The sequence below is a fragment of the Canis lupus genome, chromosome 11 (assembly GCF_048164855.1).
Source record: "Canis lupus baileyi chromosome 11, mCanLup2.hap1, whole genome shotgun sequence".
Taxonomy (NCBI): domain Eukaryota; kingdom Metazoa; phylum Chordata; class Mammalia; order Carnivora; family Canidae; genus Canis; species Canis lupus.
Window position 1 is genome coordinate 55392009 of NC_132848.1, and position 17253 is coordinate 55409261.

Sequence of the window (17253 nt, forward strand, 5' to 3'; positions counted from 1 at the left end):
CAGAACCATCCTGATGGATTTTCCTTTCTGAATTGAATTACCTTATGCATCAGGTACTATACTGGTCAATTATGTATCTTGGTAATTCCAAATTCTTCCTCTTATGGAAAGAGCCTATCCACTGGCAAAATGAAATGCATTTCAGAAACATTTAATTCTGCTTCTCTTCAACGTATTACTTTTGCCACGCTTTCTCCACACTTAAGTGTTCCCGATTATGCATGATCTCTGGATCCCTACATTTAAAATGCACAGGAAAATAAAAATTTTAATTTAAAACACCCTCCCACACAGAACAAGCTGTCATTGTGTCATATTTGTTTCCTAATTTAAGGAAGGAAGTTATATCTTATGTGTCCTTCATTAAATTGTCTGCTCTGTATTTTAAAGTGGCATTGGGATACATAGAGCAATTTTCCCCTTGAAATAATGTTCATTTAAAAAAAAAACTATTTCTATTAATCAGTGCAGAGATATGGAGCTTCGAATTATAATACAGCAAATCGTCACGTGGACCTGCTATTTCATTCAAGATTTGCAATTAAATTAGATTTGGGAGAGGAAAAGCATGTCCTGTTTTATTTTTGTAAAACCTAACTATAAAGCCTGGTACTAAATCCATGGAAATTTACTGGCCAAGCTGAAGTGCAGTATAGGCCATAGGATACACAGTCTTCTGTATTTATTTAAGCTAAAACATAATGAAAACAAAAACCTTCATGAAGGCAGACAACAATAAAATAACCCTTTACTTTTTTTTTTTTTTCCTATAAACCCTTGAAGGCTACAAAACTCTTTTTTTTTTCCGATGACCAGCTTTTTTTTTTTCTTCCTAACAAACTCTCTTTGCTGTTTAAACAATTACAAATTTTATCAAGTCTTCATTTCTCTTAAAAGTCAGATGAGAGAAAACTGCCAAGTCTAATAAGATTTACAAGGGCTAGTTCCTCTTAGCAGTGTCAGCAAAAAAAAAAAAAAAAAAAAAAAGAGAGAGAGAGAGAGAGAGACATTATACAATAAAATTCAGCCACACATAGAGCTTTTGTCCTCACAGCTTTCAAAATTAGATTTAATAATTCATCTTTTAGAAAACAATTTCAGCCATAAATGTCATTTATCCATGTGATGACTGTCTTGATTTGACCCATAAGCTGTCTACTTTAAAACCTGACATCTCTCCCGCTCAGCCACAAATATATCCATGTTTCCTCTTTTTCCTATCAGTCACTTTCTGTTCATAGGCTTTCCGGTATTTATACAAAATTTTTCCTTGGTCATGGTCATGTAGCAACATTGTAGACACATTAATGGCTGAATTTTATTTATTAAGGGGAGAAAATAAAACTTGGTATGGTTTTCTTTTTTTTCCTTCCACACTTTCAGTGCTTAAAACAACAAAAATTACAACGTGGCCTCCACAACTCAGATACATCTCATTAGCTAAACGTACTCGGAAAATCTTTTGCAATCCTTCATATGCAACACCACCCACCTCCCCCTATTTATTAGCTTACAGAACCTTCCTAGGACAACAGTGTCTAAATGTCTGTGCCATTTAGCTTCCCAAGACATCTGCTAATTAAGAAATAGGTGTTTTAATCTCTAACATTTCTAAATATTAGCTGACCTGCCTTCCGCTTCCAGAAACCACTTAATTTTTCCTAGACGGACAAATGCTGGACTTGGACATGACCATCGAAAGTAACATTGGTTCCAAGAACCCTTTTTCTTCTATACAGAAAACCTTCCCCCACACACACCCCTCCCCACCCTCCACCCCCCCCCCCCCACACACACACACATCCTCCTTTCCCCACAACCAGGAGCAGGACTTTATACTTGTAAAAGGGCCCCTGTTCCCCTTGTGTCCTTTCCCACGCATAACGAAACGTGGAGGTCCTCACGCGTAGCCAACCTCGCCTGCCCTTCCTTCTTCACCACGTGGCTGCCCAATCTAGAGGCGCGTCTGCACCCGAGGGGGAACGGCTCCGCGTATCACAGGCTTGGGGCGGGCGGGCGAGTGGCTGGGAGGCGAGGAAAGCACAGCGGTCGTGCAGGCGGGCCACGGCCCAGGGACGGTGGGAGCAGCCTGACAAGGAACCCGAGGAACCTCAAGGGGAGAGGGCGTTCTGCTCGCCCCCGGGCAGCGAGCGGTGGCCCAGAGGGCCGGCTCCCAGGGGGCCACCGGGCCCAGGGGGTGGGGGAGGCCAGAGGAGGAGCTGCGGGCGGTGCAGGCGAGGCAGGGAGGCCGCAAGCAGGAGGCCACCTGGCGCCTCGCCCCGACCTCCCCCACCCCCCGCGCCCCGCCCCCGCCCCCGCCCCGGGAGGGCGCGTCCGGCGTCGGGCCTTACCTTGGCTGCAGTCCTTGCCGCGGAAGCCGGTTCTCGAGCAGTCGCACACCGCCTGGTCGTCCACAACCGAGCACACGCCCCCGTTGAGACACACCCCGCCCTCGCCCTCGTCGCCCGCCTCGCACGGGCTGCCCCCGCCGCTGCTGGGCGGCTCGTCGTCCAGCCTCACGTCGCCGCTGTCCAGGGGCAGGGCCTGCGAGGCGTTCACGCGGACGTCGCGGATCCAGCCCCTGAAGGGCTCGCGCTCCCGGACGGCGGCCAGCGTGAGCTTGAGCGCCGCGGCGCGCAGTTCGGGGGGCAGCCCGCCCACGAAGAGGCCGCTGAACACCGTCATGTCCCTGCGCTTGGACTTGACCTCCACCCACTTGGCCTCGGCCTGGTCGATGAAGAGCGTGGTGTTGCGGAACTGCCTGCGGATGCGCACGCTGTGCCAGGCGCCGTCGTTGACCGGCGTGTCGGCCAGCAGCGTGGCGGGCTCCGCGCAGAAGATGGAGAAGCTGAGCTGCAGGCGGCCGCCGCGGGTCAGGATGAGCTCCAGGAAGTCGCAGAAGCCCTCGTCGTCGAAGTAGAGCACGAGGCCGCGCGCGCTGCGCGTCTTGAGCTGGAAGCTCATCTCGCTCTCGCAGCAGGCGTTCCACTTGGGGAAGCGCGTCCACTGGCCCTCGGCCCCCGGGAACTCCAGCCCGCTGCCCAGCTCCGCCCAGCAGCCCAGGAGCAGCAGCGAGAGGCACAGGAGAAAGCAGCCCCCGCGCTGGAGGAGCGCCGTCCCCATGCTCGGGGCTGGGGTGCGGCGGGGGGGTGCCGGGGCCGACAGGGTCAACGTGGTCCTGGACACCGTGATGCGGAAACGGGGGTCCGGAGTCGGGCGCGGTGGGGGGGGGCCCGGAGCGGGAGGGACGCACCCTCCCGTATCTAGCTCTTTTTTTCTTCTTCTTCTTCCAGCAGCCCCTCCCTCTCTCCCGATAGTCCCCTCCCAACTGGAAGACGTAGACCCCGGGGGTGCAGGGCAGCAGCAGAGCTTCCAGACCAAAGGGAGGATGCACTTTGGAAGCAACGTTCTGGAAAAGGCGTCAACAGGCGGTCAAGGGGAGTCACTTATCCATTTGAATCCGATGACCTAGTTCAAGGGCATCAGTGGTGTCAGGAGATGCCGCTTCGCTGCTCAAATACTATTATCTGCCAGGTACCATCAGGGGTACCGAGCGACAGGGAAACAGTCAGGGTCTGGCAAGGAGGAAATGCTTCTCAGGGAAGTACAAGAAGCCAGCAAGGAGCCAGGATCCTTCGACACTTGCAAAAGCCTCCAGTTGTTTCTCCTCCAGATGTGGTGTTCCCAAAGCAGAAGGGAGTGACAGGTTCCTTGCCTCTCTTTACGGCACCACTTAACCCCTGAGTGGCTTCAAAGGCCTGCTTCTTCCGTCATATCATGGACTTTCCTGCACCACTGTAGCCAACGCAGACTTCCTTATGCATGGCCTCACAGGCTGGGTTTTACTTCTTTTTTTTTTTTTTTTTTTTCCCCTCCCCAACGTAGGGTTCAAACCCAGAAGCTGTGGAATAGCCAGAAGCTGTTAGATGTCACAACAGCTCCTCTTCTTTTCTCTTTGCCTCTGCAAGGCCAAGCTAAGATGCCAGCATGTCAATTGGTTGTGTGTTGGTGATGCATTTTGGTTTTGTCTTTTTATAAGGACCCAGAAAATCTGCAGAGAATTAAAATAAAAATTAATTTCTAAAGTCATGTGTAGTATCACAGAAATCACTATTCAGCTCAGAAACCAGGTATGTAACTAGAGCTGTTAGGAAGCCACAGTTAACCTTAACTAGAAGGGGCTCATTTGTCTTGATCTATCAAGGAAGACCTAATGTCTCCGAATAGTTAATATTGCACTTTTACAATAAGTCATTACATCCTTGCAGTTTGTTATAACTGTTAATAGGTAACCCTCTCAGGATTTTGTAGAGATTTGTTTATGGCTATCTTTTACTTTTTCTGAGAAAGTTTAATCTTTTTTTTTTTTTTTTTTTTTTTTAATATGAGGAGGAAGAAAAAGGCCCTTTTAAGGACTTCTGCTCATAATGTGTACTGATGGCACGGACAACAAGAATACAACCTATTCAAATATCAGCTAATACAGATTTTTCAATAGGCAAAGCAGACCAGACTGCAACTGGACGCTGCTGGCTTGGATTTATATAGCATTCCTACCATTTCATGGTTTTCAGAGAAAGAATACTGATAGTTTCTTGGGAGTCTCTTTTAAACTTCAAACACGCATTTTCTCCCCTTTTATTAAAGGAATATCTGTTATAGGAGAAAACATCTAACTGAAGTCATATCTATTTGGAGCAGCATTTATGTTTCAATTGCCATAATATTAAATCCTCTAAAGATGGGTAAAGTATTTAATATTTTGCCACAGTGTAGTGATCTTAACTCCTCTTCAAGTCCTTATCTGGCTGTCAGCCCTTAGAATTTGTGTGGTCAGAACAGCAGTTGGCATGTGTGTCACCTTAAATGCTATGGCTCCAGGATGCTGGAATATAAAATTATATCTTTGAATCACTCACTATGAAAATCACCTCTTTATTTAACCCTAATCTGACAGGCTCCTGGAATGGTACAGAAATCTAAGCAGTGTGTTGTTTTTAAGTCTCTCTCTCTCTCTCTTTCTTTTTTTTCTTTACCAAAAAACATTACTCTCACATTTTGACCAAAAAAAATCACAAATGGTTCATCTGGTCATGTCAAGCAAATACATGCATTTCCCTCAGCATTTCCCACTATACCACACCACCCCCTGTACACACACACACACACACACACACATTTATTGCCTGGACACAGAAGCTCACTATCCAATTAACACTTTTTTTTTTTTCCTACAAGCTGAAACTAGCAGTAATTTATGGCACCGCATTGTGTTGCTGCTCCTCCATGGAGGGAGCTGAGAGCATTTCTCTTCAGTACAGAGCAATCCCTACAGGTGTCAGCTGAGAGCCACCACCAGGCTAGGGGATCCCACTTCAAGTTCCTCCCCAGATGAAATTGATGACTGGTTCCCTCTTTTGCAACACAGACACACAACACAACACATACACACACATACACACTGCCCAGCAGAAATAAAAAATAAATTAAAATCTCAGTTGCTTATTTATTATGGCTGATACATCCCACTCCAACAGCAATCACCAGCCATATCTTGTCTACTTCTGTGCCAAACCCAAAGAAAGGTGCTCTTAAAAATCATCCTAAGATAGCATATTATTCAATATACTCTAATTTTTAAGTGGACTCAGGCATCTGCCAAATTTTCAGTCATTTACAAAATGAATCTGGAATTTAAGGATCAAGAGTAGTGCTTTGAAACCATCCAGAAGCTTATGTATTAGAAAACCTTTGTGTGTGTGTGTGTGTGCACGCACGCGAGTGACTCAACTGGAGCCGATTATTTTATTAATTAATATTACATGGATCACAAAACCTTTCTTCACCCCTCTCTCCTGCACTCCTCCACTAATGCATACCTTGCCGATTTTTTAAGGAATAGAGAGTGTGTGTGTGTGTGTGTGCGGGGGGGGGGGGACACATATATTCTTACCACAGAGGAGGTCAACTGACTCTCCCAGTCCTTAGAGGAAGCTCATTGTGTGTGAGGGAGTATTTATATGGAGAAAGAGGATTCTCTCTAGGTGCCGGAAAAACCTGGTGAGTTCACAAATTAGAGGATGAAATAAAAGGATCTGAAAAACAACCTTACTGCAGCCAAAGGAAGAAGCGCTCTAATTCAAAAGCAGACTAACAGCCTCATTAATCTTTTCTTTCATTTCTAGAATCAAATTCATTCCCAAGCCACTGGAAGGATCGATACTGTATGCTCATCCGCTGCAGTTGCATTTATTTTAATATGTTTATAACACACATACACATATGCACACATATCTTTCCATGCATCCTTCAATATAGACCATAGCAAAGAACCTGAAATCTTTGGGATAATTTTTAGAAGCGCTTCCTGCCCCCCCACCTTGCTTTTGCAAAGTCCCTCAATACCAATGCACACCCAAATTCTCCCTGGCTTTCCCGCCCAGTCTCTAAGCTCCATCTGTAATACCAGTGCAGTTTCTTGGAGCCTGGAGTCAACTGCACAAATTAAGGATAGGCACAGCATGGGGCTGATGGGGAAGGGAAAGATGTAGATACAGATATATTTTATTGCTTTGGTTTCTAACTTGTCTGTTTTCTTTCTTTTGCTAAAAAATCACTGCATTCAGCCTTTAAGTTACTACCTCAGTTCCACCATCTCGTCTTCTTGCCATCTATTTAAAAAGCTTCATGCAAAACAACGAAGATCTATACTCCTCCACCCTCCCACCACCCATCCTTCCTTGTGCATTTGTGGCAGATCCTGGCTCAGTTACTAGGGGGAAATATATCCTTCTCCAGGTTGCCTCGCCCCATCCCCTCCCCCAACCCAAATTGAGCTTCTTTACCTGCCCGGTTATTCCCCTTAGCTCGACCCAGAGCCTGAAGCATGCATCGGTCAAAGCGAATTTCCTGAGGTCTGTGGATAAGGCGACTGCCGCTGCCTTTTCAGAGGCGTCAGGCTTGAGCGTCTATCTCCAGGAGTGCGGGAGGGGAGAACAGGCAACGGAGGGGAGCAGGAGGAGGAGGAAGAGAGGGAAAGAGCTGGGAAGGAGGAGGCGGTGGTGGAGCCTGAGAAGGCTGGGTTACGTGACGCCGGGTGCTGTCCTTCTGAAAGAGAAGGGCGGAGCTGAGCTCTCCGCAGTACCATGGAGAGCGGCGGGCCGTCCTCAGGCGGGGATCCTGGTGGGCTCGGCCCGCAGGCACAGCCCCTCCAGGTCGGGATGCTGCGGAGCCGGGTGTTTATACCTTTGCTTCGTCCCTTTGCAGGGGAAGCCCGATCCTGGAGGCGGAGACCTGCCGCAAGAGCTTCTAACTTGTCACCACCCACCCTCCCCCTAGAGAGAGGGAGAGAGAGAGAGAGAACCAGAGAACCACGTAGCCTACTGAGCATGCCCAGACCCCTGTTAGACCCACGGAAACCTGTGTGGAGATTCCACTTCTCCGGGGTTTAGTCGTGATTGGGCGAGGGTACCTGAAAGGGTGCCAGGGAAGAGCTGGGCAGCTAAAAGGAAGGGGGCGAGGAGTCAGTGATTAAGATGAGCTCCCGTTTTACTTGCGCACTTTGGTCTCCTCTTTGCAACCCTTGAAAAGCTGCAGCTTTTCCAGGAATGCAGGGACAGGCGAGGCTCACACAGTCGCTGGCATTCCCACAGATCCAACGTCCCTGCCCCACCCCTGACTGTGTCCCCAGCCTGAGTGATGTCTTCAGACCTAGGCTGTGCCCACAAGACGTGAGAGGGACCTACCAGACCAACGCGCCAACTTGGAGACCAGAATCAAGTCTGTCTGACAAGGTGCTTTCTGCGACAGCCTCTCGTCTTTCCCCAGTTTTCTGTGCTCTGCCTTGGACACGGGCATTCTGAGCTGAACCAAGTTCTGAACCTGTTTAACTCTTCTCTCCGCCTCCTCCTTTCTTTTGCAGCTGGTAAAACCTGGAGGAAGTAAGACTCCATGTGAGACTCTAATCATTGGGCATACCCAGTAGGCATTGCTGGGTTTGGTGACAAAGGAGTTAACTCTCGGGGAGCTTGCAGAATAGGTGGTAGAAAAGTCCAAAGTGTGTGGCTTTAAATTACAGTTTGAGTGCTATGGACATTTAAATTCCTAACCCTATTATATTCCTAGCCCGGGTTAGTTTTAGAGCAGAAACAGCAGACATATTTATTTCAGCACCACAAACCTAATAGCTCTAGTCTCAAGTGCTATAGGATAAGACTATTTTCTACCTCTAGGCCCTATAAAGCAAGACTGTAAGAACTTTCCGAAGTACTGAAATAATATACATTCCAAATGCAATATTCATTTCCTTCCAAAGAAACCATAACTTATTCCTGTGATAAGTGTATTTATATTTTCACTACCTTTATAAAAGAGTCTAAATAACTTGAAGGCAAGAACCACAGTTTTTATTTTTATTGTCTTTAGAAAGGCAGTGTGTCAAGTGATTAAATGTATGGGAACTAGAATCAGATTGTCTGGGCTTGAATTCCATCTCTGCAGTTTATTAGCTGTGGCCTTAAGTGAGATACTTAACCTTACAAGGCCTCAGGCACCTCATCTGTAAAATGAATATATTAATAGCTCCCACATCTGTTTCACGTTGTGAAGATTAAATAAGTGGACATAATATATTTACAATTGTGTTGAGCCTATACTAGCTATTTCTATTAGTTTCAAGCCAACTCTGTTCTGTTTGACTCAATGGAAGTCACTTCTCTGAAATCCAGATTTCTTGGCTTTATAATAGAAATACTAGTGATTGCCAACTCATTCCATAGGATTTTTTTGGGGGGGGTATGGATTGAAATAACAACTTTAACATGATATTCTAAAAACATAAATGAAATTTTAAATAACGTAGAGCTAAATCTCAAAAATAATACCTGATCTAAAGTCATGCAATCATTAAGTGAGTTTAGACCCACCCCCCCAAAAAAATAGTCTACTTAATTCAGGGTAGTGTTTTGTTTTATTTATCTACCATTTACCAGTAGGTTCTAGAGCAAACAGCACACAAGATATATGTGTCTAGTATAGAGGTAAACCATACTGCAAAAGTAAGTGGAATGAACAACCAGTTTTTAAGAATTGAATCTAACATTTCCATGATGCCCTGGAGATCTGATGTATATATTCACCAGTGAATCCTATTTGATGGCAGATTTCTAAACTAACTCTTAAGAGTCAAAACCCTATCACTTACCTGGAATCGTTAAAGACAACAACAACAGCAAACCTTTAATTGCCACTATGGCATATGGCTTGAAAAATTATCTAGTATTTTATTTTGTTCTTGTAAATTTTGGTCTTTTCTTTCAGTTGGGCTACACAGAGCTTTAGAACATGGTTCTCATTGGACTCTCTTCTATGATTATGATTCAAAGGTACTTAAAATTCTTATTCTCCATGTATAAGTCTTAAAACAACAGGTGGTCTGTGCCCACCCCTTACACACACATACAGACACACATACACACACACTATCTAAACCGAGGAACTACATTATGTCCTGCAGTAATCTGTTTTGTAGTTAACAGATTTAAAGTAACTACTGTATCTAATCTAAGGAACATGGACAGCCACATGATCTGTTTGTTTGTTTGTTTGTTTTTTTCAGTAAATATGCAGAGGGGAAATTATCAGTATGTGCTTAGAATGGGGAAATATCAAAACATAATTTAGTGATAAAAGCTCTTAAAGCATGACATCCTGTGTTGTTTCCACATAAATTGCTTTACCTTTTTGAGATTTAGTTTCCTCATCAGTAAAATAGGGAAAATAGCATCTTACTTCATAAAATTTGATGATGATAATGCCAGTGTTTAATGTTAAGTGCCTACTTCATGCCAAACAGCACTCCAAGTACTTTACTTACATTAACTTAGTCTATCACTCAAAACAATCCTATGAGGTAAATTCTAGGATTTCACCCATTTTTCCAATGAGAAAAGCAAAGCACAGAGAGATTGACCCAATCAAGGTCACATCTAGCAGGTATAAGTGGAAAGAAGGGTACAAACTCATGCCCTTGATGTTAAACACCATGTTACAAAATAAAAAATGCCTCTCATCAAATGATCAAATATACCTAGCACACTGGCACAATGCAGATACTAATGAATGTTAACTCCTTTTTTCCCTTCTAAGAGTTTCCTCAAGAGAAATCTCGGAAACTAAATTTCAACTTTGGAATGTTGTAATGTCATTCCCTAATAACAAATACTGTATGAAATGTCTTAATGAAAACAGGTGAGATGTTTTTAATGTTGTTATTTTATTGTTGTTGTTGTTGTTTGTGCATAACATGTAAAATTATTCCTATAGATCTAATTTGAGGCAATTTAACATTTGTCAAAGCAACTAGTGTTTTTCTAGAAAGGTGGAAACCAGGGTTAATTCCTCTCAAGTCACCTTAAGGAATCTACCAATTCTAGGCTACAGTAATGTGTAAAGGATTTTTAACTCCTGCCCCTTGTTACCACTCAAAACAAATGAGATAATTGTGAAATCAAGGTAGTTGTTTATGATTATGTCTGATTGGGAGAATTTCTGACAACCCAAATATGGAAACATAAGTAATATCTCATGCCATAAACTGGTAAACATTTTGCAACAATGAAAATGGAAATGCATGATCACCATAAACAAATAGATTTCCATAAGCTATTAAATATTAATGAGCATTCTAACATGGAAACTTGCTTCACACTAAAAATAAATGAAACTAAGTGATAAGATTTTTTGACTGATAAATGAATACAGAGAGACTCTGTGTTTATTGCTGCAATCATAGCTTGTGCTTTAACATTAGGAAATCAGTGTAAACAACTACTTTCTCAATTAACATTAAGGCAGAGTGGAGTGTTTGAGAAACCCATGAATCCCAAGATTGATACGAATTTGGAAGGGGGCTTTAACTTTACCAGTATAAGTAACTTAAGAAGAAATGCACGGTAATAATGGGGGGAAGTATACAAGTTGATACACACCAAATATTTTTCTACTAAAGATGGTAAACAGTTTAAAAGAGCAAGAAGATTTATCACTCTGTGGGGATTTTCTATTTGCTGTGATGCAGGTAATCAAAATGAAGCCGTTTTTTTTCTACTGAAATAATGGTATTACTAGGGAGAGATTAGATTACATGATATTCCTAGCTAAATTTCAGATTAATAATGAATTCCTCTAATCAATTATAGTATCATTGTTGCATAATTGGAATGCTACTGTTTAGGTCAACAACCTATTTATTTTAATAATAAATATAACTCTTGCTATTTGGTTTGTGGCTACACGTCGCTAGCTGGTTTCCTTTATATAAACCAATATGAGTTTTCTAGTTACAAAAGTTGATGAATACTTATTGAACATGCTGCTATATAAACCTCATTTTCAGCACAACTAGAGAAATTTCTAACTATAAGGCAATACAATCAAGTGTGGGGGTTTAGATTCAGTTATAAACAGAAATAAACACACTGTAATTTAAATATAGGAAAATCCACATAATTTCCCATGAAGTTGACAATGGTACTTTCAGGAGAAATAAGCAAATTCAGTATGTGACATAATATCATACTCTTTGGGAAAAACCTTCAGCATTGTAAAATAAAGCTACTTTCACAAGAGCATATAGCTTTTCAGTAATCATAAGATAAAATGTGATTTTAAAATGGCTACAAATAATTAGAATAATGGTAATTACTAAGGTATTAAGCTACGGTAAAGAAGCACATGGATAGGTACTTGAGAATAGTGGTTAAGTTCTAAAGGTTGCACCTGCTAGAGAGGTTTCACTGCGGGGACCCTGCAGTGTGTTTGATGGGCAGCATTTTTAAATCTAGGGCAGCACTAGCACCTGGCTATGTTCTGTCATGCTTTACTCCCACCACTCTTTCCCCAATAGGGATGAAAAATCATTCTGAAAAGGAATAGCAGCTACCATGAGAAGCCCCTGTTTGGGAGTTTCTTGCAGTGATTCATGGCGTACTTGAGCCTGTCTTCGTCATTCCCTATAGGAACGTATTTCTCCTCCTATATGGAAACTGTCTCCTTACCACCACCACCTGCACATACAGCCAACTCCCTCCAGTCATGCCAGACCCCAGGAAAGAAATTCTCTCGTTCATCAGAATCTAGCTGTACACTTATTTTCATTGGGTCCCAGCTATCAGTTAGTTTGTTTAACCAGTCCTGTTTAATTTCCTTAACTATGGCCTTTAAGCTTGCTTCCGAGCAAGAGAGTTGTGCTGAAGTTGGTGACAGCAAGATTCAGAGCTTTGCGTGTCTTGCTCCATTTCAGCTATTTCTACCCCTAAAAATCTGTGGAAAATCGATTTTCTGTAGCAGCAAGTTGAAATATTTTGTGGTTGGCTTTTTAAACACATCCTGTGTGATTTTATTTTATTTATGATGTTTGTTTGTTGTTTGTTTCCTATTCCTATCACTTTCAAACTAATCCCCCCAACTTTCATAGTTTTAAGCCTCATTATTTTTTCAGGGCTTGTTCCTTCTCTAGTTTTTAAGCTTACCTTTCTTATCTAGTTTAGTTTTTTTTTTGTTTGTTTGTTTGTTTGTTTTTTTGTTTTTACCCTGTGGCATCTGCTTATTTATTTTCGAATGGCACTAGACATGTAATTATTTAAACATATGATCACACATGTATACATAAGCACACAGATATATAATTATTTAAATAAATAATCACACATACACACACAAATGCTACTGACACCAACTCTTTTGCTATTTCTGGATCCAGTTCCAACATCGGAGAACAGGGCTCCCCCGGACACAACACCAAGTGATTCTCAGGAACCAGCAGGATATCTAAGAATTCAATTCAATTCTGACTCTATCTACCCAGAAATATAGTCAGATTCCACAGATTAAGGATTTAGTCCTGCAAGACTACCCTCCAAACCCCATTTCAGATTCAAATTGCAAGCCCCAGACTGTTACCTGTGCACCTGACTAGCTATAGATTGGAGATTCCAATGACCTTTTCCTTTAGTTATTTTAATTTGCTAGAGTGACTCACAGAACTCAGGGAAACAATTACTTAAATTTACAAGTTTATTAAAGGTCATGATAAAGAATAAAAACCAATAGCCATATACAGAAATACATAGGTCTAGCTGTGGGAAAGAGCTTGAACCTTCTGTGCCCTCTCTAGGAGTGCTACTCTTCCCTGGATTTCCACAGGTTCAAGCTAAAAGCTCTCTGAACCTAGTCCTTTGGTTTTTTTATGGAGGCTTCATCGCATAGTTGTAATTGACCAAGTCATTGGTCATTGTTTGATTCAACCACTAGCCCCTTTCAGCTGGACTGAAGGTCAGAGAGTAGGACTGGAAATTCCAAGCAACTGACAACATGATTGGTCCTTCTGGCAACCAGCCCCACCTTTGGATGAGGTCCAAAAGTTGCCTTCATTTAAAAAAAAAAATTACAACTTTACAAGTCTAAAATGCTTTCAGGAACTATGGATGAAGACGAAGTCTGAGAAATGTATTTTGGTCATCTGAATGATTAAATACATATCTCTTGTAAATCATATCACACACAGAATTAAATATGTTAACAATAAGACAATGATAGGTATTACATATACCCCATTGGAACTTCACATATTAGAGTTATAATATCCACTTTTTTATACAAAAAAAAGAGCTGAGCTTTCAAATTTACTTGTGAATCAATTGACAACAGTTTTGTTTTTACAGGAAATTTATTCTTGCTGAAGCAAAAAATGACAGTAAAATAGAGATGAACTGGACCCTAAATTATGTTTGTGCACTTGATCTAAACACCCCATTGAATGAGACTATTGGCAGTGCTAAGCAATTCATTTTTCTCTAGATTAAGAAGAACAGATTCAAATGACTGACAAAGTCTGGCATGTGATATGCCAGATAAGGTAAGCAGAACTGGGAAAATGATGAAGATTGGATGACATTGTGGGCAACTAAAAATCACATACCTCTTTAAAAAAAGAATATCCACTCTTCAACTCTAGCAGGTTGTGGTCATGTGGATTCAATGTTGTCAGATCTTGACTTCTCAAGAGCAATTGGAAATCTGGAATTTGAAGTAAACTCTTCTAATTTTATAAATCTTAACTCATTAAAAAATAAAAACCTCCACAACCACTCTGTGTAGGATAAAACAGACCTCTCTGTCGGTTGGAGATGGCACACAGGCTGCCTATGTGTCACCTTCACTTTGTGTTCACATATACTGATGCCAACTCACACTTACGTATTATTTTTCTCTGAGTTCAACATTTCAAATGATTTATTTACATGTTCTAAATCCAGCCAAGGATATAGAATAGGCTATAAATAGATATAATCAAGATTAAAAGTTTACCTTTGGAATCATGAAGATGATTTTTTTTAAATAGCCTGGCATATGAGAAAAAACACTGGATTCTGAGTCACATATGTTGTCTAGTTCTGGCTTTGTTATGTGTTTCATTTACTACTCTAGGAAAATCTCTTAGATTCTCTCCGTTTACTGCCTGCTTGATATATGTTGTGGGTTGAATTCTGTGCCCCCAAAACATAAGTTGAAGTTCTCACTCTCAGTATCCATGAATGTGACTTTATTTGGAAATAAGTTATCTGCAAATGCAATCAAGATTCCTTCATAGAGTCTTAAGAAAGGACCAAACTTGCTGTCATTTTTACTTCTAGCTTCCTGAATTGTGAGAAAATAAATTTAGGCTGCCTTAAGCCACATAATTTGTGATAATGTCCTATAATAGCCCTAGGAAACTAATACAGTATACCTAATAGAGAGTTTGGGAAAATATAGGTATGGACAAACAAGTATACGAGGTGATTTGCTAGATGATTTTACATATATATCACTTTAATTCATATAACCTCCTTGAGACATAGACATTCATGCATTCATTCATTCATTCCGTCTCTCATGCTCTCTTGCTTTCTCACTCCCTCTCTCTCCCTCCATCTCTCTGTCTCTCTGTCTCTCTCAACTAAATATGGCTTAGATGGGGTTCCTGGGTAGCTCAGTCAGATAAGCGTCTGACTCTTGATTTCAGTTCGGTCATGATCTCAGAGCAGATAGACCCCAGAGCAGGGCTCTGCACTGAGCATGGAGCCTGCTTAAGATTCTTTCTCCTTCTTTCCCTCTGCCCCTCCTCCCCACTCACATTCATGTGCTCTGTCTCTTTAAAAAAAAAAAAAAAAATATATATATATATATATATATATATATATATATATATACACACATACATATACATATATATACACATATATATACATATATATGTGTATATATATGGCTTAGAGATGCTAATTAACTTGCTCTGAAATTAAGAGATTGCTTCTTGATGGATGTGAGAACTAAATCTGTCTAAGACTAAAGCCCATATTTTTGTTCACTGAACCATTCTGTTACAGTACTTCAACAACAGAAAGCTATACAATATAAAATTATTATTCTGAAATCTTCTTTAAATATTTAAGAGATTGAAAATGAGGAGAGAAAAATAAAACCAAAACAAAACAAAAAAAAAACAACAAGAATACCTTATTGTATAAGTCTCATTGCATTTTTTTAAAAGATTTTATGCATTTATTCATGAGAGACACAGAGAGAGAGAGGCAGAGACATAGGCAGAGGGAGAAGCAGGCTCCCTGTGGGGAGCCTGATGTGGGACTTGATCCCAGGACTCTGGGATCACCACCTGAGCCAAAGGCAGTTGCTCAGCCACTGAGCCACCCAGATGCCCCCTCCCCATTGCAATTTAATATAATTTATCATGTTAAGTAAATTCCTTTCTAATCTCAGCCTACTAGTCTACTAATATTATTAAATTCCATCAAATGCTATTTCAACATACTTTCATACAGTCATATAATTTATTTTCTTTCCTCTGTTAATGTGATTAACAACACTGGTTAATTTTCTAATGTTAATAACTCTTAAATTCGTGGCATGCCCTACTTGTTCATAATATATTACTCTTTTGGGCAGCCCGGGTGCCTCAGCATTTAGTGCCGCCTTTGGCCCAGGGCGTGATCCTGGAGACCCGGGATCAGGATCAAGTCTCACCTCAGGCTCCCTGAATGGAGTCTGCTTCTCCCTCTGCCTCTGTCTCTGACTCTCTCTATTTCTCAATCTCTCTCTCTCTCTCTGTGTCTCTTGTAGATAAATAAATAAAATCTTCAAATAAATAATATATTACTATTTTATTAATTTTGTTTAAGAATATTTATATAGGATTTCTACATGCAAATTTGTGAAAGAGAATGGCCTATAATTTGGAAACAAAGTAATGTTACCCTTTTAAAACAAAATGGGAAAGTTTCCCTCCCTTTTTTTCCTCTCATGCTTGATAAAATATTCACCAGTGAGGCCATCTAAACTAATACTTTATATTTTTTTCATTCACAACAGATATTTACAGAACTTCCATTTTCCCTAGTACTTGTTAATTTTTAATCCCTCTCTCGTTTTACCTTCATAACTCACAGTAGGGAGGTATTACTTTAATCATCTCTCCCAACAGTCAAGGTTTATTAACTTTTTATTGTATATTTGTTTTCCATATAATTGATTTATGCTTTAAATTTTTTTCTTTTATTTTCCTTAGGTTTAATGCATGTTCTAATTCTAGTTAAATTCCTGAGATAGTTACTTATAATTTAATTGTCACTCTTCTTTTTAAATATCTTCTTTGAAGATTATACATTTCCCTCTTTGTATGACTTTAGCTGCACCTGCAAGTTCTGATATGTGGAATTTTCATTATGATTCAGGTAAAAAAAGCATATTTTTTTCACTTGTGATTGTAATTTTTTTTGATCCTTAGATATTTAGATGTACATGATTCAACTTCAAACATTAGGGTTTTCTTCATAATGTTATGCATCAAAAGTCATTTCTATGTATCAGTTCTTTGAAATTTGATGAAGCTTATGTTAAGGGGGTGTATATGTTACTTTTTTAGGTGTTGCACATATCTGAAAAGAATGTTTGCTCCATAGTTGTTGTGCATAAGTGTTCTATATTGTCAATTAAATCAACTTTATATACCATATTATTCATATATATCCTTTATGTTCTACAAATTACTTTCATATATTTTGTTATAATGAATATAATTTTTTATATTTTGTCATTATATACTTGTTTAAGTTGTTGAATAAGAATATAATTGTTATATATTCTTGGTAGGTGAATAGTTTAATCAGTATGTTGTATCTCTTTTTATCTCTAGTA

At 40.7% G+C, this 17253-nt stretch overlaps 1 protein-coding gene across 24 annotated transcripts in view; it reads right to left on the reverse strand.

The window, feature by feature from the left end:
• The window catches only part of NRXN1 (neurexin 1), a 1115374-nt gene extending 1108076 nt beyond the window's left edge, over positions 1–7298 (reverse strand). For 9 of the 24 annotated variants that reach the window (XM_072768327.1, XM_072768324.1, XM_072768328.1 and 6 more), the window contains exons 1-2: positions 6846–7277; positions 2352–4051 (exon numbers count right to left, since the gene is read on the reverse strand). In XM_072768327.1, the coding sequence (XP_072624428.1) occupies positions 2352–3123 (772 nt within the window). In that variant the 5' untranslated portion in view covers positions 3124–4051; positions 6846–7277. Of the gene's footprint in view, positions 1–2351; positions 4052–6845 lie in introns of all 24 variants that reach the window. The other 15 variants (XM_072768315.1, XM_072768310.1, XM_072768314.1 and 12 more) reach the window with 6 other exon arrangements.
• Positions 7299–17253: the final 9955 nt, after the last annotated feature.